The sequence below is a fragment of the Vitis riparia genome, chromosome 19 (genome assembly GCF_004353265.1).
Source record: "Vitis riparia cultivar Riparia Gloire de Montpellier isolate 1030 chromosome 19, EGFV_Vit.rip_1.0, whole genome shotgun sequence".
Taxonomy (NCBI): Eukaryota; Viridiplantae; Streptophyta; class Magnoliopsida; order Vitales; family Vitaceae; genus Vitis; species Vitis riparia.
The window spans coordinates 5753389-5772784 of NC_048449.1; the positions used below are offsets into that span (position 1 = coordinate 5753389).

The 19396-nt window shown below is 38.4% G+C and overlaps 3 protein-coding genes across 6 annotated transcripts; 1 reads left to right on the plus strand and 2 right to left on the minus strand.

The window, feature by feature from the left end:
• Positions 1-2167: 2167 nt before the first annotated feature.
• Positions 2168-5080, minus strand: LOC117908092 (disease resistance protein At4g27190-like). The gene has a single exon (XM_034821768.1). It carries the CDS (start codon positions 5078-5080, stop codon positions 2168-2170), a length of 2913 nt encoding a protein of 970 aa, XP_034677659.1.
• A 5590-nt stretch (positions 5081-10670) lies between these two features.
• On the plus strand, positions 10671-13673 carry LOC117908093 (disease resistance protein At4g27190-like). The gene has a single exon (XM_034821769.1). It carries the CDS (start codon positions 10671-10673, stop codon positions 13671-13673), a length of 3003 nt encoding a protein of 1000 aa, XP_034677660.1.
• Positions 13674-13974: 301 nt separating this feature from the next.
• Positions 13975-18395, minus strand: LOC117909293 (disease resistance protein At4g27190-like). Of its 4 annotated transcripts, none has more exons than XM_034823260.1 (4): positions 17599-18395; positions 15432-17478; positions 14997-15096; positions 13975-14763 (listed from the first exon to the last, which is right to left on the minus strand). In XM_034823260.1, exons 1-2 carry the CDS (start codon positions 18149-18151, stop codon positions 15500-15502), a joined length of 2532 nt encoding a protein of 843 aa, XP_034679151.1. In that variant the 5' UTR covers positions 18152-18395; the 3' UTR covers positions 13975-14763; positions 14997-15096; positions 15432-15499. The 4 variants fall into 4 exon arrangements, with proteins under 4 accessions (XP_034679151.1, XP_034679150.1, XP_034679148.1 ...); XM_034823259.1 differs by having other exon boundaries at positions 15432-17157; positions 17248-18395; XM_034823257.1 differs by having other exon boundaries at positions 15432-18395.
• Positions 18396-19396: the final 1001 nt, after the last annotated feature.

Sequence of the window (19396 nt, forward strand, 5' to 3'; positions counted from 1 at the left end):
TGTATCATTTCACATCAATAATTTATTATTTTATTTTATAATTTAATCCTTTATTAATTTTATGTTGTAGTATATATAATTATATATATATAGATCTGCAAAGGTGAGAACAAGACAAAGAATGACTATGATATGGGCATCATTGACTAGAGGAACATATGTGGCCGTCATTTTCCCCCACCATTCTTGTTGCATTGCTTTCAAGGTTTCTACACCACACGACCTACCACGTAAACATAGGAATTCCATTTTTAGAATTAATGTTACAATAACCATCATTTTCCACGAGACAAATACTTATGCTTAACTAATATAATCCTTTTCAGCTGGTATTCTTTTCTATTTTTTTTTTATTTTTTTGAAAAATATTGTGGGACAATCTTTGGCAAAGTACTAGTTTATTTTTGAAAGTTTAAAGTGTGATTCAATGAGATGATGATGGAGAGGGATAGCTCTATTAAGGACTTTTAGCCGATGCAAGACAACCAATGAAGTATAACTTAAAAGGTCTAATATCAATCGGTATGAGAATTTTATCACATGAATAATTTGTTAGGAAAAATCCGTTTTCATACATCCATATATATATATGATAAAATAAGAACTCAAATTTATAAAATAAAATTTTTAAATATTTATCTAAAAATAATTAGTATTTTATGTATTTTTTTGGTCAAATATGCGACCTTTAACCATTCAAGTACGACATTTTAATAATATATGTACTACCTTTGATCGATGAGTGTATGAAACCTGAATTATTTTAAGAGAATTTATATTTTATAATTATTTTTACATAAATAAATGAAAACACATTTTTTCCTAATTTGTTCATCATTTGATTCTAACCTCTTTCCATTTAATTCAAGATTCATCTATTTTTTTAATTGCTTCTACACAAATTTTTATGAGTGACACTACACTAGGTCTAATGGAATTAATTGTAATTAGAAATTGGATATTACCACAGCAACACCTAGTATTAAACATTTAATCTACCAAATCATGCATATGTCTAAATCTTCAACAAATTCAGAATCTAGGGCTATGGTATTTGTTTTTTAAAGTAATTTTTTAATTAAAAAATACATTTTATTTATTTATTTTTTTATGTTTGGTTCTCAAAAAATTTGAGGGAAAATGTAAAGGAAAAAAATAAAGAGGAAAAGTCTAAGAAAAGAAAGAGTAAAAGAAAATAAAAAATAAATTATTTTTATATACTATTTTAAATTTATTTAACTTATTTTAATTATTCGATATAAATATTAAATAATTTAAAAATACATAAATTTCTAATTAATTTTAATTATATTTGATTTTCTTTAATATTTTTATTTTATGACTAAACATTAAAAAATTATTTTCCTTTATATATATTTTTATTTTCTAATTACTTTTTCTGAACTAGATATAATCTTTATAAATTTTGGATTAAAAATATTTTTTTGAGAATTTGTTTAAAAGATAGTTATTTTAAAAAAATAAATCTAATTTTTTTAATAGGGTATTCTAAGAAATAATTGAAAATATGAAAAATACTTTGAGAATGAATATATTAGTCAATAAAGATTTATACTTTTACAAAAAAAATACTAATATATGAAATACCTTATATAACTAAAAAGAATATATTTTAAATAGGAATTTGAGACAATTTACTTTAATTTTTATCTTAGATCAAATTTCATTAAGTCAATTTTCTTTCCTTCCATTATACATGTCTCTGTCGTGTTCGCAACTTTTTTCTAGCATAAAAAATAGTATTAGAGAGAAGTTATTGAGGTTAACTCTCACACAAGAAGTATTAGAGCTTTCATCTACATAATAAGCAGTATTAGGGTCAAACACCGAAGTATGTTTGAATGTATTTATAATTCCGAACATTGAAATTGTGTCCTGAAGTGTAAGTATAATTTTGTACAATGTTAAGTAATTTGGTTATTTCTTTGGAGATATATATAGTCTCTGCAATAGGCACAAGTTAACAATCACAAACAACAACCATAAACAACAAAAGGAACTGAACAAGAAAGCTGAAATGAGGCAACAATTTTCTAACAAGAGCAGCTAACCGGACCAATGGCCTGGATAGAACTCATAGTCTCATAGCCCCTTATCACCTCCCTAAAACTTCCTCTTCAACTTGTCATCAGTATGGCCTCTGTTCTTAAAAAAAGGGCTGAAGTTTGGACTGGATATCAATCCGATCCCACTCCAATCGGTTCCACCACTCCACTTCGCCTACTATTTCTTTCAGGGCATTTGCACTTCTCTTACTGAGAGGTAATTTCTTGAGGCTGTCACAACCTATCACTTCAACATAAGCTAGATGCGGCCATGTCCCCCGTTGTCTGCTTAAGCTCTTTAATTTGGGAAGGTCTGTCAACTTTATTCTCTGTAGGCCTGGAACAATTGGATCGGCAACTGAGTTCGATAGTGAACTGCATTTGAAGAGCTCAACTACCTCGGGACAGGACGATACCTTTAGGTCTTCCAGGTTCTCCAAGGTTAAAATAACACCACCACAATCGAGGAGATGCTCTAAGTAGGGGCAGCGGGTTACCTCCATGACTCTTAGTTTTGAGAATCTTAGTCCAAGATGATCAACTAATTCTGAAATGCTATGTAATTGTCTGAGAAAATGAAGGTGAATCTCCTCTAGATTAGGTAGCAGGTCATACAGAGCACCATGTCCTTCTGCGGGCTTAAAGCTGCTGTAAGAATGGGAAATGGTCAGTTTCTTCAAACAAGAAAAGCAACCAACGCTGTTTGTGACCAAGGTTTCAAGCATCCCATTTAGTCCCCAGCAAGAATCCAAATCCAGGGCATCCACATGAGTTAACCACCCTCCAATCCTTTCTCCAGAGAGATCAAGATCACTGAAGATCACTACCCTTTCCTTGTATTTGGTTCGTTTGTCAATCATGGAATCGATTGAGCCCATAAGAAATTGGAAGCGTTTCAATTTTGTTATCCAAACAAGCTCCTCCGAGGCAGTACATGTGTTTCTATCCAACCCAATTGAACAAAAAATTAACTGCTCAAGGCATCCTAGCTCCTCCAATGATGCCTGTCCCTCTTTCACACCCCATTTGTAATTACTATGGGTCATGTCTAGAATCTCTAGCCCGGACAACTCTGATACTACCCCTGCTTGAATAGTTTTCAAGTTGTCAGTTCGTGACAGGTTTAATACCCTTAAGTTGCTCAACTGTTCCATCTCATTTGGCAACTCCTTAATACCAGTGCCATTACAGTCGAGCACTTGCAGTCTATTAAGGCTTCCCAGTGGGGGCAATTCTTCAAGATAAATGCAATCCCGTAAAAGAAGACTGTGGAGTTGTCCAAGTTGGAGAAGGGAAAGAGGCAGCCTACGGATATGGGTCCCGCTCATATTCAAGACCTTGAGCGCCAGAAATCCCATAAAAAAGTCCTCTGGAACTCTGCGAAGGAGGGGATTATCTTGTAGAAGCAAAGTTGATACCTCTGAACACTGCATCACACAATTGGGTAGACTTTTTAAACTGTTGAGCATGAAAGAAACTCTCTTGAGGGGCCCCGATAATTCAACTGGTGAAATATGACTCAAGCTCACTCCCGAGCGAACGAGGGATTTACATTCATCCTCCAAGGAGGATGCAATCCATAAGGCAACATCACGAACTACATCATGCATTTTCACAGTGTCCTTAAAGTCACCATCTTCCAGCAAACAACAGTCCTTCAAAGATTCAACTAAAGCAATTCCCGTGTTGTGTATATCATCATAGTTCTTTTGATTATCTATGAGACCTTCTGCCCACCAGCATTGTACAAGTTCACTTATTTCAATTGAGAAATCCTCCGGAAACAAAGCGCAATATAGGAAGCAATGCTTGATATCCTTACCTTGTAAGGAGTCGTAGCTCCACTTTAAGGGCCTGTACACCTTAGCCTCGATTCCTTTGATGCTATGTGGCAGTGAACTTTGAAGTTGGTTCAAGGAATTATTCCAGAGCTCAACCTTTGTTTTTCCCCTCATAGATGTCCCCATGATAATTATTTCCAAGGGCAATCCACCACATTCTTTAGCTACTGCCTTTGCTAATGGCTTGATATGTCGTAAGGTGGCCACCTTGCCTGCGCTTTTACAGAACAAATCCCAAGCTTCTGCGTCATTTAGGACATTCATTTTAAATTCTACATCAGTCTTCATCTCTCGACAAACGTCTCTAAATCGAGTTGTCAGTATGATCTTACAACCCGGTTGAACTTCAGGCCGTGGGACACCCAAAGCATCCAAATCAATTCCCTCCCAAACATCATCCAGAATGAGGAGAAACTTGTTTTGCTGCTTCAGCCTCCGATGCAATTTAATAGCCACATTCTCCGTGCTATCATTCTTGTCCACTCCCATGCTCAATCTCTCAGCAATTCGGGTTTGGATCCTCATCAAGTCCAGCTGCTTGGACACAGTAACCCATATGACCATGCCAAAAGGTGGGGTTGAAGAAGAATTCCCGAGCTGCTTGTTCAAGTTCTTTACCAGAGTGGTTTTGCCCACTCCCCCCATACCCCAAACGCCTATACTCCCAACACCATCCTCCAGAAGATGCAAAATTTTGGCCAAATTTTGGGAAGCTGTTGGTTGATCTTCAATTGATTGGGCTGGTATGTGCTCCACTGCTCTTGATTGACCATGTGCAGCGACCATGTTGGCGATGGAATTTCCATCGGCTTGAAGTCTTCGTACCTCCTTGAGGGCCTTTGCCACTTCCCCACCACGCAGACAGCAATTTACAAATCCACCGTAACACTTCTCTTTGTTGGCTGATAAATCTGTTGTCGTTGAACCCACCTTACTCTCTACCCCTCCAACCGCCGTAAGCCACTCACTTACTCGTGTCGTTGAAACCGACTCAAAATTAAACTCATTTTCCACTTCAGATCTCAGATCAGTTAGATGCTGAATCTCCTTTTCGAGATCATTAACGTTTGATTTGAATTTGAAGGGATTACTAAATTTAGAACAGGGAAACCCACAAAGATGTCGACAAGCTTCTGCAACTACTGACCCCAATACTGAAGCCACGAATTCCATTGGTGGATTATAGCAGAAGAGAAGAAGAGTTAATTCTGAAGGCAAGGATTTTCAGAAAGATTGCGAAGTTTTCCCAGTGCTATGAATGATAGAGAAAGCCATGTTTTCATACTGATTGTAGGAATTTGCTTTGACTAACGCGGCATTATCATTCAAAAATGTACTGCGGTGGGTAGTTGCCGAATAAAACAAAGAAAAGCTAGAGACGCCAGCCTAGCGAATCTTCAGATGGGGACCATGCTGGCCTTCTTCAGTGATGACTATAAATATTTCCTATATTCGTGTAGATGTGGACATAGTTAGTCGAACCATGTCAAAATTATATATACCTTTGTATATGATTTATTTTACCATCGTGTTCTTGTGTTCAATAGTTTATAATATTATGACACTTGGAGGATTATTTGCTAAAAAGTGTTCTTCAAATAATTGCATAATCTTTGAACAAACTTAGCTCATTGTAGTAATTCAACAAGACTAATTAATCCTATTAAGTAACAATGAATACTCAGCCCCATCGAATGATCTCTTATAATTCTTTAAACAAGTAAACTCAAATCTTTGGTAAGTTTAAATTGGCTGGGATTCAATTAATTTAAAATGATGCTACAAGTTGAGTTCATGTTTGGGTTAGGCTTGCCTTTGGAGCTAATGGTGATAGCTAGGCAAGATTCTAACTTCTTGAAACTGTGGTTTACAGCTTATCTTACGAGTTTGAAAAGTAAATATCTATGATTTGGCTAGAGCTGCAAGGTGGGCTGGGCAGGGACAGGCCGACCAACACCTCTCGGATTACTCTCTAGAATTGGGTAAGCGCATTGTTGGATCCAGCCCCATAGCTGCCAGCCGGCCTGCTGTCCAAAAGATGGTTCTGTGAAAAAACCAAGAAGATTTTCTAGGATGACATCAACAACGAGAAAAGTGAAACAAAAACAAACAAATGCACATCACAAAACAAGAATTGCATCGTCTCTGCAAATTGTTTTCTTCCACAATTTTTCTTGCTTTCCAAATTTTTATATCTTCTTTTTTACCAACATTCTGCCATGGAAATCGTGACTACTGTAATGGGTCTACTAGTTGCAGGAGCTTTTCGGAGTCTGTGGCTTTGTCTATTCTAAAATTAAGAATGCTTTCCAATTCCAAATGGATGTCAATGATATTGAGAAGGAGATGGGACTTCTACAAGATGTGAGAAACAAAGTGGAAAATGAACCTGATGGATCGGTAGCCAGAGGGTGGATTGTAGAGGTTGAAGAGATTGAGAATGAAGTGAATTCCATGCGTGACGGCACAGCATCCAACGAGCAAAACTGTTGTGGAGGTTTCTTCAATTGCCGTCTGCATAGCAAGGAAGTAGCAGAAAAGCTGAGAAAGGTTCATAGACTTCATCAAGTAGGCACCAGCATGGTGGCTGCAGTAAGGGTCCAGAAAGAAGAGTGGAGTATATTCCTGGACAGTTAACTGAACATCAAAAAACAGCATCAGAGAATTTAGCCAAAATTATATATCTGTTGAATGATGACGGAGTCAGGAGGATTGGTGTTTGGGGCATGGGGGGAGTGGGAAAAACTACTCAGGTAAAGAACTTGAACAACAAGCTCAGTAATCCTTCTTTGACATCACTTCCAGACATTGTCATATGGACTACAGTGTCAAAGAAGTTGGACTTGAAAAAGGTCAAACACAAATTTCTGACAGATTGAATATGGATGAAAGCATTGAGAGTTTCGCTATCAAATTGCATAGGAGGCTGAAGCAGCAAAACAGGTTTCTCCTCGTTCTGGATGATGTTTGGAAGGGAATTGATTTGGATGCTTTGGGTGTCCCACAGCCTGGAGTTTATACCGGTTGTAAGATTATATTGACAACTCGGTTTTGGATGTTTGTCTGCAGATGAAGACTGATGAAGCAGTTAAAATGGATGTCCTAAATGAGGGTGAAGCTTGGGAATTGTTTTCTGACCATGCAGGCAAGGTAGCCACCTTAGAGCATATTAAACCATATGCAGAGGCGGTTTCTAGAGAATGCGGTGGATTGCCATTTGCAATAGCTGTCATGGGAACATCTATGAGGGAAAAGACTATGACAGCGCTCTGGGAGGATGCCTTAAATGAGCTGCAGAAATCAGTGTCGCACAATATCAAAGGAGTTAGGATAAGGTTTACAAGTCCTTAAAGTAGAGTTACGATTCATTACCAGGTAAGAATCTCAAGTCTTGCTTTCTGTATTGCTCTTTATTTGTGGAGGACTTCTCCATTGATGCGAGAGAACTTGTACAATATTGGCTGGCGGAAGGCTTCATTGATAGGCTACACAGATATCTATGAAAGAGGATGTGCTTTAGTTGAAAATTTGAAGGACTGTTGTTTGTTGGACAGGGGTAAACCAAAGGAAACCACTGAAAATGCATGATTTAGTTCGCGATGTTGCTATTTGGACTGCATCTTCCCTGGAGGATGGATGTAAATCCCTTGCTCGATCAGGAATCAGTTTGACCGAGATTTCAAATTTTGAGTAGTCACAGTCTCTCCGGAGAATGTCTTTCATGTACAACAAATTAACAGCATTACCTGATAGAGAAATACAGTGTTCAGACGTGTCGACTTTACTACTACAAGGTAATCCAGACATTGATATAGTTCCAGAAAGATTCTTTCAAGGGCTTAAAGCACTCAGGGTTATGAATCTAAGTGACACCCACATCCCAAGACTGCCTCATTCCTTTCTTCAACTCGATGAACTTTGAGCTCATTTTGATGGGTTGCAACTTGCAAGTATCTTGAAGAATTACCCCCACTGGGAGGGCTTAGAAGACTGAAAGTGCTTGATTGCAGTTACACTCGTCTCAAGGAATTGCCAGAAGGGATGGAGCAACTGAGCCATTTAAGGGTATTAAACCTGTCACACACCAAACAGTTGCAAACCTTTCAGGCACAAGTAGTGTCCGGGTTATCTGGTTTAGAGGTTCTGGAAATGACTTACAGTAACTATAAATGGGGAGTGCAGGGAAAGGTAGAAGAGGGTCAAGCAACATTTGATGAATTAGAATCCCTGAAGCAATTAATTCAGGCAGGTGAGACTGGGTAATGTTGATCCCTCTGGTGAATGCATTGGGTGCTTGTTAACCAATTCAAGTTCTCTTACCCTCTTTAATATCAGGGGACTGAATCAGACCATTGAAACCTTGGTCATAAGAAGTGTTGATTGCTTTTCTAGTTTGAAGTCGCTTTCTATCGCGAATTGTGACTATACCTTTCCACCAGTGAGAGGAAGTGGCTCCCAATATGACCTACTACCAAACTTAGAGCACCTTAAACTCATTAAGCTAACAGCTCTGGAGAGCATTTCAGAAATAGCTGTGCATCTTGGTCTCAGATTCTCAAGCCTAAGAGTATTGCATGTATTGGGTTGTCCCAAATTAAAATATCTTCTCAATTGCAGTACTGATTTTACTCGAACCTTGGGAAGCCTGGAAGAAATCAGGTAACACTACTGTGAACGTTTGCATGATCTATTCATATACAGTCCAGGGCAGAGTCCCACGTCATATTCTGTTGCTCAAAACTTGAGGAAAATATACTTGTACAAGCTTCCCAAGTTGAAGACTTTATGCAGAGGCAGAGAACCAGAGTCATGGGAGCACATTGAGGAGTTGGAGTGAGAGATTGTAGAATGTAACCGTTAACAAAAAATATTCGTAACTTAATTAATACACATCATATATAAAATATCCATTTCCTTATGAACAACTTTCTATCTATGCAATGATAATCTATTCCAAGCATTTGTTGCATGCATAAAACACGATACTAGAGGCAAGAAATATGAAACTCACACTAATCACATCGAATGATAAGAGTCGTGAATAGGAAATATGCAATTCCTAAAACAAGGGGAAAATCATAAAATTTCAATAACTTTGAGGTCAAGATATCAATATTTGGCATTAATGCTCAATCTTGATGTTACATACTTCTCATCAATCTTAAAACTGCAAATTGTTTCTTGAGACTCCAACTAATTACATTAACTTTAGGAAAAATATAATATTCTTCTGCAAATTGACTATTAATAAGGACTTCAACTTCGACAATCATATCCTCCCTCTGACAAATAAGGTGGAGTGGGCAAGGCAAAGAAGACAAAAAAACACAGGCTAAAACTTTAGCATTTCTATTACCAGCTCCAACAAAGGAAGTATTTCCAGTGAATAAGAACTTGAATTGGAATTGGGTCGGGCTAATCAATGGGGGCAAGTCTCCGAGGAAGGGTCTATGTCCCCTGTGTACCAAAAAAAAAAAAAAGTCTCTTTTTATACGCAGTTCAATCAAACTTTCTACATCTTGTGAAGAAAGTGGCCTTTGAACTCTAGCAAAGAGTTTATTGGATGGAATGGGGAGCTATTTGCTAATCGAGGGCTTCACTTCCCTGCTTTGGTTCAAGATTGGCTAGGTATCCTTCTTAATAGCATTACCATGCTAGCTTGAATAGTCTTAGAGCTTGGCTATGATTGGCTCGAACAAATGCAGAGTTGTCTTATATTAGCGACTCCCCTTATGAACCTTAAACCAAAGGACATAAAAAAAGTAAAAGGAGAAGGAAGAGAAGGGACTAATAAATGTTATCCTATTAGCAGTGACTTGAAGGAAGGGAGCCAAGTCACTAACTAGAGGAAGGGTCTATGATTGTCGGGTCGTGTTCATGAACCTATAAAGAACTTTTAGAGTTACTTACACTCTTGGAAAAGCACTGAAAGACTGACTTATAACCCCTCACAGAAAAAGGGACTCTGCTTAAAGGAATTTCAGATGGGTCTTTGGACATACTTTGACAACGGGTGACAACTCCTCCAATATGATGCACTAAAATAACCCTGGAGTGTTTAATTATTGAAGTTCCGAATATGATAAATCTTTTTATTTGTTATTATTCATTCTAATTAAAATATTTCATTAAAAAGCAATTTCACATTCATTGAGCACTGAAAGATTATCATCTTACCCTATCAAGCAAATAATAGTTCAACCTATAAAGTTGCCTGTTAACTCATTTTTCAAGAATGATAAATTTATTATTGTAAAGAAAAAGTACAAATATATCTCACGTTGCCATTGTCATTCTGTCCATGCGAGTGATTGATTTTTTTTTTTCCCTTGTCTTGAATTCATGACTCTCAGTACACAGTTGACTTTTTAGGGTTTCGGATCCCAATTATTCTTATTTGAAAAAGGCCCTGATACATTAGCATGTTATTATTTCGTCCCATCTTAGTCAACTTTTTCGAGCTGATCATGTTATCCAATTGAGGGGGTTCCTGATGAGCTAAGGAAGCTGTGGACCCATGAAGATAACAGACAATGAATAGAAGAAAAGACTACTGACAGGTTGGGGAACCACGCGTCGAGACCACAAGGAAACTAACAATGAGTAATTGGGTCTGCTCTCCTGGGTGCCCAAATCCAAACACAGAACATGCTGTAAGAAAGGACCCTTAAAAAGATCTGGGAATTGAAAAGTCGCATTCATTCTGCAAAACCTTGCCTTGAAAATTTTAATTTTTTGCTTCTCTTTTACCACAATCCCGCAAATGGAATGTGTGATTGCATGCCTGAGTTCTGCAGTATCATCGTTTTCTGAACATCTTTGTGGCTTGATCTGCTCCAAAGTTGGGAATCCCTTCACGTTCAAGTCTAATTATAGTCATCTGCAACAGGAGCTGCAACGTCTAAACGATCTGAAATCCACAATGGACAGGGACCACGATGAATCGGTTCCAGGAGTAAATGACTGGTCGAGAAATGTTGAAGAAACTGGCTGTAAAGTGAGACCGATGCAAGCAAAGATAGAAGCCAACAAAGAGAGGTGTTGTGGTGGCTTCAAAAATCTCTTTCTGCAAAGCAGGGAAGTGGTAAAGGCACTGAAGGAGGTACGAAGACTTGAGGTACGTGGAAATTGCCTTGCCAATTTGCTGGCTGCCAATCGTCAAGCAAGGGCAGTGGAGCTTATGCCTGTGGAATCAATTGATCATCAGCCAGCAGCATCCAAAAATTTAGCCACAATTATGAATCTGCTGAATGATGATGCAGTTAGAACGATTGGGGTATGGGGTAAGGGAGGAATAGGCAAAACTACTCTGGTTAAGAATTTGAACAACATGCTTAAGGATGCTTCTTCAACTACTCCACCTTTTAGCTTTGTCATATGGATCACCCTCTCCAGGGATTGGGACCTCAAAAGCATCCAGACACAGATTGCTCGGAGATTGAATATGAAGGTGAATACCGAAGACAGCACTGAGAGTCTGGCTGCCAGATTGTGTGAAAGACTGAAGAGGGAAGAAAAGTTTCTCCTCCTTCTGGATGATGTTTGGAAGGAAATTGATTTGGATGCTTTGGGTATTCCCCGACCTGAAGACCACGCGGCTTGTAAAATCATATTGACTACAAGATTTTTAGACGTTTGCCGGGGGATGAAGACTGACAAAGAGATTGCCATTCATGTCCTAAACGATGATGAAGCTTGGAAATTGTTCTGTAAAAATGCAGGGGAGGCAGCCATTTTAGCAGGCGTTGAAACAGTTGCGAGGGCAATAACTAAGGAGTGTGGAGGATTGCCCTTAGCAATAAATGTGATGGGAACATCCATGCGAAAGAAGACTAGTAAACACCTGTGGGAGTATGCATTGAAGGAGCTGCAAAGTTCAGTGCCGCATAACATCTACGGGGTAGAGGATAGGGTTTACAAGCCTTTAAAGTGGAGTTATGATTCCTTGCGAGGTAACATCCAATCTTGCTTTTTGTATTGCTCTTTATATCCTGAGGATTTCTCAATTGATATAGGCGAACTTGTACAATGCTGGCTGGGGGAAGGGCTTTTAGATGTAGATGAACAACAAAGCTATGAGGATATCTACAAAAGTGGAGTTGCTTTAGTTGAAAATCTCCAGGATTGTTGCTTGCTGGAAAATGGTGATGGTGGCAGAAGCCGCACTGTGAAGATTCATGATGTAGTTCGTGATGTAGCTATTTGGATTGCCTCCTCGGATGATAAATGTAAATCTCTGGTTCAATCGGGAATTGGATTGAGCAAAATCCCAGAGTCCAAGTTGACAGAGTCTCTCAAGAGAATTTCTTTCATGGATAATGAATTAACAGCGCTGCCTGATCGTCAGATAGCTTGCCCAGGGGCCTCCACTTTACTTGTACAGAATAATCGCCCCCTTGAGATAGTTCCCGAGGAATTCCTGCTTGGATTTCAATCACTCAGGGTCTTGAATCTAAGTGAAACCCGCATCCAGCGATTGCCTCTCTCCCTCATCCACCTTGGTGAACTTCGTGCCCTTTTATTAAGCAAATGTGTTAGGCTCAATGAACTACCCCCTGTGGGGCGGCTTAGTAAACTACAAGTGCTTGATTGCAGCTACACTAATATCAAGGAATTGCCAGCAGGGCTAGAGCAGCTGAGCAACTTACGGGAGTTAAACTTGTCATGCACTGATGGGTTGAAAACCTTCCGAGCTGGATTGGTATCAAGGTTGTCTAGTTTAGAGATTCTAGACATGAGAGACAGTAGCTATAGATGGTGTCTGAAGACAGAGACAAACGAGGGAAAAGCAACACTTGAGGAGCTAGGATGCCTGGAGCGATTAATTGGTTTAATGGTAGACTTGACTGGCTCCACATATCCCTTTTCGGAATATGCTCCTTGGATGAAACGATTGAAAAGCTTTAGAATTAGTGTATCTGGAGTTCCATGCTATGTTCCATGCTATGTTTGGACAGACCTATTGTTTTTCATGAAGGAAGTATCTGGAGTTCCGTTCATGAATAGTTTTAAGAAAGATGGAAATTTTGAGGAAAGAGAGGTTCTACTTTCCAGACTGGATCTGTCAGGCAAATTGAGTGGATGGTTGTTAACATATGCGACAATTCTTGTACTGGAATCATGCAAGGGGTTAAATAATCTGTTTGATAGTGTTGGGGTCTTTGTTTATCTCAAGTCACTTTCTATTTCATCTTCCAACGTCAGGTTTAGGCCACCAGGAGGATGCTGTGCCCCAAATGACCTACTTCCAAATCTGGAGGAACTTTACCTCAGTTCTCTCTATTGCCTAGAGAGCATTTCAGAATTAGTCGGGACTCTTGGACTCAAATTCTCAAGGCTAAAAGTAATGAAGGTGCTCGTTTGTCAGAAACTAAAGTATCTTCTCTCTTGTGATGATTTTACTCAACCCTTGGAAAAGCTGGAAATAATTGATTTACAAATGTGTGAAGATTTGAATGATATGTTCATACACAGTTCAGGGCAGACCTCAATGTCAAATCCTGTTGCTCCAAACTTGCGGGAAATACACTTAAAAAGGCTTCCCAAATTGAAGACTTTAAGCAGACAAGAAGAAACATGGCAACATCTAGAGCATATTTATGTGGAAGAGTGTAAAAGTCTGAAGAAGCTACCTCTGAATGAGCAAAGTGCAAATACCTTGAAAGAGATAAGAGGAGACATGGAGTGGTGGAAGCAATTGGAGTGGGGTGATGATGTTACTAGCTCCACTCTCCAGCCTCTTTTCAAAGGTCCAAGCTACTACTAGTTCTGAAGACAACTTGGAGAAGGTGGTTCAAACACAGCTTCTTCTTATGGGGAATAAACCCTGGCATTGATCATGTGAGCTCTCCTGTCACCTAGTACATCACTCTTCTATTTCATTTCTTTAACGTATATAGTTTATTCTGCAGCATTAAGTGCTGTACATTTCTCCTTCTTACTTCCACTATATCCTTAGCAAAATACTTTAACCATGTTTATAAGGAGTTGATCGCATCCTGACTTATAGAGATCTATAATTAGTTTTCATTACCTCTACATAGTTTGAGCTATAGAAACTTGGAAACTCGAACAAGAAGCTGAGGTATACACTTCTCTTTAACACAATCCTTAGAAGTTATAAACATATGACAAAATTGAGATTATGTTTGGTTTTAAGAAATTACCAAGAAAAAAAAATAAAATTCAAGAGTACAATTTTCATACCCAAGCAAGAAAACTTGCCGATTGATGTTTCCTTCATATTCTAACTTGTCAAAGCCAGCCCATTGCACCTTTATTTCATAAAAGAAAATAAAAAAAGAGCCGGCACCACCACTATCAGCTTCAAGACAGAAGAACTCTAAATGAAAAAAAAATCTATCCAACATGAATTAATAATCAGCAGGAGAATTTAAAGTAGTCCATTGTCCAATAAAAAATTTGCAATGTGTCATCAGCGTGGCCTCTGTTCTTTAGAAAAGGGCTGGAGTTTGGACTGGATATCAATACTATCCCACTCCAATTGGTTGCACCGCTCCAATTCGCCTACTATTTCTTTCGTGGCATCTGCACTTCTCTTACTGAGAGGTAATGTCTTGTGGCTACCACATCCTATCACTACAACATAAGCTAGATGCGGCCATGTCTCCCGTTGTCTGCTTAAACTCTTTAATTTGGGAAGGTTTGTCAACTTTATTCTCTGTAGGCCTGGAACAGTCGGATTGGCAACTGAGTTCGATGCTTGGCTGCATTTGAAGAGGTTAACTCTACCTTGGGACAGGACGAGACCTTGAGGTCTTCCAGGCTCTCTAAGGTTAAACACAATCGATGCATGAGGGGATATCTTGTGGAAGCAAAGTTGATATCTTTGAACGCTGCATCACAAATACGTGAATATTAATAACAAAAATAAAGTTGGTTTAGTGGCACTCAACCAAAATATTAAAAAATGTTGCTTTATCAATGAAAAATTGCCAATTTTGTGGAAATATTGGACCATTGAAATTTCTCCCCCACTTGTAGTGTTGGAAGCCATAGATGCATGATGTTTTAGTGATCTGGACTATCAAAAAGGTAAACTACGGGATAGAAAGGAATTGTGACTTACATGAATTGGAAGAGGTAAGCTACCAAAGAAGAGCACAGAAGAGAACTAAGTCCTGCCATGATCATGATCAAATATATTGATTCAAAGCTCCATCTCTTTCCTGCCAAATTTAGCCCCTTTATATAAATATATAATTATTCATGTTTTTTTTTTCTTTTTTTTTTTTTTAAGGTAGAAAAAATGAAACAATGAGATTAAGTAAGTATAAAAGCATGGTGTATGGCGCAGAGGTGCTGATAAATTTAACTTAAACTCATCTTAAGCTATTAAATATTAAGTATCAAGTTGTACCAAGTATCCACGTCGTGTATTCCGGGGTAAAGCAATAACTCAACTTTGAACATCAAATCTAGCTTCAGCTTTACTTAAATTAACCATTGTATCTGTGAATACCACTAAGATAAGGTGAAGATGAAATGCATAGAATTCACATACCATATCTGGCTAAGGGGCAGCTGGTCTGGAGTACAGGTCTGCCAAGCTTCAACTTGGCCTGAAGTTTTTCAGATCAAGTGAGCTTGGAAAAAGGGCTGGAGGCTCAACCGGGTGCTGTCATCATCCCACTCCAATTGGTTCCACCACTCTTGTTCTCCTCTTATTTCCTTTATTGTGGTTGCACTTTGCCTATTGAGAGGTAGCTTCTTGAGAAGACCACACCGAGACACTTGAAGATGCTCCAGATGGGGCCATGACTCTTCTTGTCTGCAAAAGGTCCTCAGATTGGGAAGGCCATGCAAGTCTATCACCCGTAAGTTTGGAACAACAGGATCTGAAATTGAGGTGTCCCCTGAACTGTATAGGAAGAGATCACCCAGGTCCTCACAATGGCTTAAGCTGACTTCATCCAGGTTGTCTAAGCTCAGAATGAAACCACCATAAGCTAACAGATACTTTAAGCTGGGACACAAGGTCACCTCCATCACTCTCAGCCTTGAGAATCTAAGTCCAAGATGACCAACTAATTCTGAAATACTCTCCAGAAAAGTGAGATCATGAAGGTAAAGTTCTTCTAGATTTGGAAGTAGGTCATATTGGGAACCACATCCTCCTGCTGGCCGAAAGCTGGTAGCAGAATGCATAATAGTAAGTTTCTTTAAACTAGCAAAGCAATCAACCTTGCTGATGGCTAAGGTTTCAAGCATCAGATTTAGGCCCCTGCAGGAATCCAAGAACAGAGAACTTGCATTAGTTAACCACCACCCAAGAAATTCCCTCGATAGATCGAGATGACCAAAAGACATCATTCTTTCATCAAAATGCCCATGTTCATATACATCACAGATACTTAAACCCACACAGATTTTGAAGCTTTTCAGTCTTTTTATCCAGGCAATACTCTCCAAAGGACATTTGGTGCTCTGAACATTAATGTACAAACCCGTTAACTGCCTGAGATTTGCTAGCTCCTCAAATTCTGCTTGTCCATGTTTTTCCTTTCCTTTCATACCCCACTTGTAGTTACCTCCTCTCATGTCTAGAACCTCTAAACTAGACAACCCAGAGAAGACTCCAGCTTGAATGGTTGTCAACTGCTTGGTTCTTGATAGATGCAACTCCCTTAAGTAGCTCAATTGCTCCATCCCTTCAGGTAATTCCTTGATGTTAGTAGAGGCACAGTCAATCACTTGAAGTCTACTAAGCCCTCCTACAGGGGGTAATTCTTCAAGGAAACTGCAATTCCTTAAAAGGAGAGCACGAAGTTCACCAAGATGGACAAGGGAAAGTGGCAACCTCTGGATGCGGGTTCCAGATAGATTCAAGACTTTGAGTGCTGGAAAGCCTCGTAGGAATCCTTCTGGAACTTTTTCAAGGGGACTATTACCTTGCAGAAGTAAAGCTGATGCCTCTGGGCAGTTTATCCCACAGTCAGGCAGCCATGATATTTGGTTATTCATGAAAGAAATTCTCTTGAGAGACCTTGTAAATTTGTACTCTGATATTTTGCTCAGCCCAATTCCTGATTGAACAAGGGATTTACATTCATCCTCCAGGGAGGATGCAATCCATATAGCAACATCCCGAACAACATCATGCATTTTCACAGTGGTGTCCTTCCGGCTACCATGTTCCAACAAACAGCAGTCCTTCAAATTCTGAACCAAGGCAAATCCTCTATTGTACATAACTTCATAGCTTTGATCCTCGTCTATCAAGCCTTCCACTATCCAATATTGCACAAGCTGACTTATTTCAATTGAGAAATCCTCAGGAAATAAAGAACAATACAGGAAACAATATTTGATGTTCATACCTTGTAGTGAGTCATAACTCCATTTCAAGGTCCGATAAACCTTATCCTCAACCCCTTCAATATTACTCGGCACAGACTTTTGCAGCTCATTCAAGGCATCCTTCCAGAGCTCAACCATTTGTTTTCCCCTCATGGATGTCGCCATGATGTTTATCGCCAACGGCAATCCAGCACATTCTTGAACAATTGCCTCTGCTAGTGGTTTAATATGTTCTAATTCAGCTACCATGCCTGCATTTTGACAAAACAATTTCCAAGCTTCATCATCAGTCAAGACATCCACTTTAACATCTTGATCAGTCTTCATCTCTCGACAAACATTCAAAGGTCGACAAGTCAATATGATCTTACCACCCTTTGTATCTTCAGGCTGTGGGACGCCTAAAGCATCCAAATCGATTCCCTTCCAAACATCATCCAGAATGAGGAGAAAACTGTCTTGCTTTCTCAGTTTCTGGAGCAATTGAATAGCTAGAGTCTGGATGCTTTCATCTTTTTTCACTTCCATCCCCAATCTCTTTGCAATATCTGTTTGGATCCTTTTCAAATCCACCTCCTTGGACACTGTACTCCATATGACCAAGCCAAAAGTGTTGTTTGGATCATTCCTGAGCTTGTTGTTCAAGTTCCTTACCAAAGTAGTCTTGCCCACGCCTCCCATACCCCAGATACCAATCCTCCTAACTCCATCATCATTCAGAAGATCCATGACTTTTTTTAAGGTTCTTGAGGCTGTGGTTTGATCTTCGATCGACGGCCCTGGTATATGCTCCACTGCTCGTTTTGCACAACTCACAGCCACTATCCTGGCAAGGCAACCCCTGGTTGTAGAATAAACACGGCTACAAAGATGTCGAGCAGCTTCTGCTATAAGTGCACCCACTATTGAAGCCACAACTTCCATTGCAAAATTTTGGTTTAAAAAAAAGAAAAGAAAAGAAAAAAAGAATACAGATGCTTACAACAATTCTGATGAAGATGGGAATTTGCAGTTCAGAATTTACAGAGAGGCTGAAAGTCTTGAACTCAATCCCAGTCTCTCAGGAATGTAATTCAAAGCTAAATTAAACACGAATAACGTCAGCCAAAAGGCTACAGGGATAAGCATTGGGAGAAAGAAAAAAAAAAAAAAAAAATTGAAGGAAAGAAAACAAAAGAAAAGAGAGGTGAAGATGGACTATGGTGCTTACAATGATTTTCCATGTTATCAGTTGCTGTAAAGCAAAAATAATGTAAATCACAAGGCAGCAGTAGGGAAAGGAAAAAGAGAAGGTAGATGGCCCACCATGCTTAAAATTATTTGTCGTCCATCATTATTGCATGTTGAATATCCACTTGCAGGTCCAGTCAACATAGGTGGAGTACTTAGACCAAATTTTGGAATGAGGTCTACAAATGATGTTCAGATTTAATAAACATTCAATTATCAATTGTCTAGTAATACAATAAAAATAATGATAAGTCTAACTAATATTTTTCTTTTACTAATATTTATTTTAGAAAATTGTAAGATGCTCTTTCCACGTGCATCCAAGTTACAATTCCATTACTTTATATGTGTAACAAAATTTTAACCGTGGGATAAACCTAAAAAGAAATGGGACTCATGGCTATGTAAAAAAATATAAGATAGAGAGAAATAAAATTTATGGACTGGAACTGTTTTTTCGAATATTTTTCTATTTTTTAGAATAAAAAATCATAAAAAACGTATTTAATAACTAAAAACTATTTTCTGTTCCTAAAAATATAAAATATAGTATTTTTAAATAATATATTTTAATTATTTTCTAAGAATTGTTTTAAGAAATAATTATATAAATATGTAGAATAATTAAAAACAAAACACTACATATAAAAACTATTATATAAATATATAAAACAATTAAAAATAAAATATTACATACAAAAATTATTTTTAAATATGTCCTTAAAACTTTATGTTGGTTTTGTTCCAAATCTATGAGACTAATAGAAGGAGTAGAATGGTTCCCGACCATGTTTGATCCACTCTATGATAGTCCACCATGTAAGATTCTCAAAGCTATCAAGATGGTACACATACCACATGCCTGGTCACGTGGCACTTTGTGTGGATCATGGAAGAGCTTGGTTTTGTCCTTTCTACCATTTCAATCCTAACAAGATT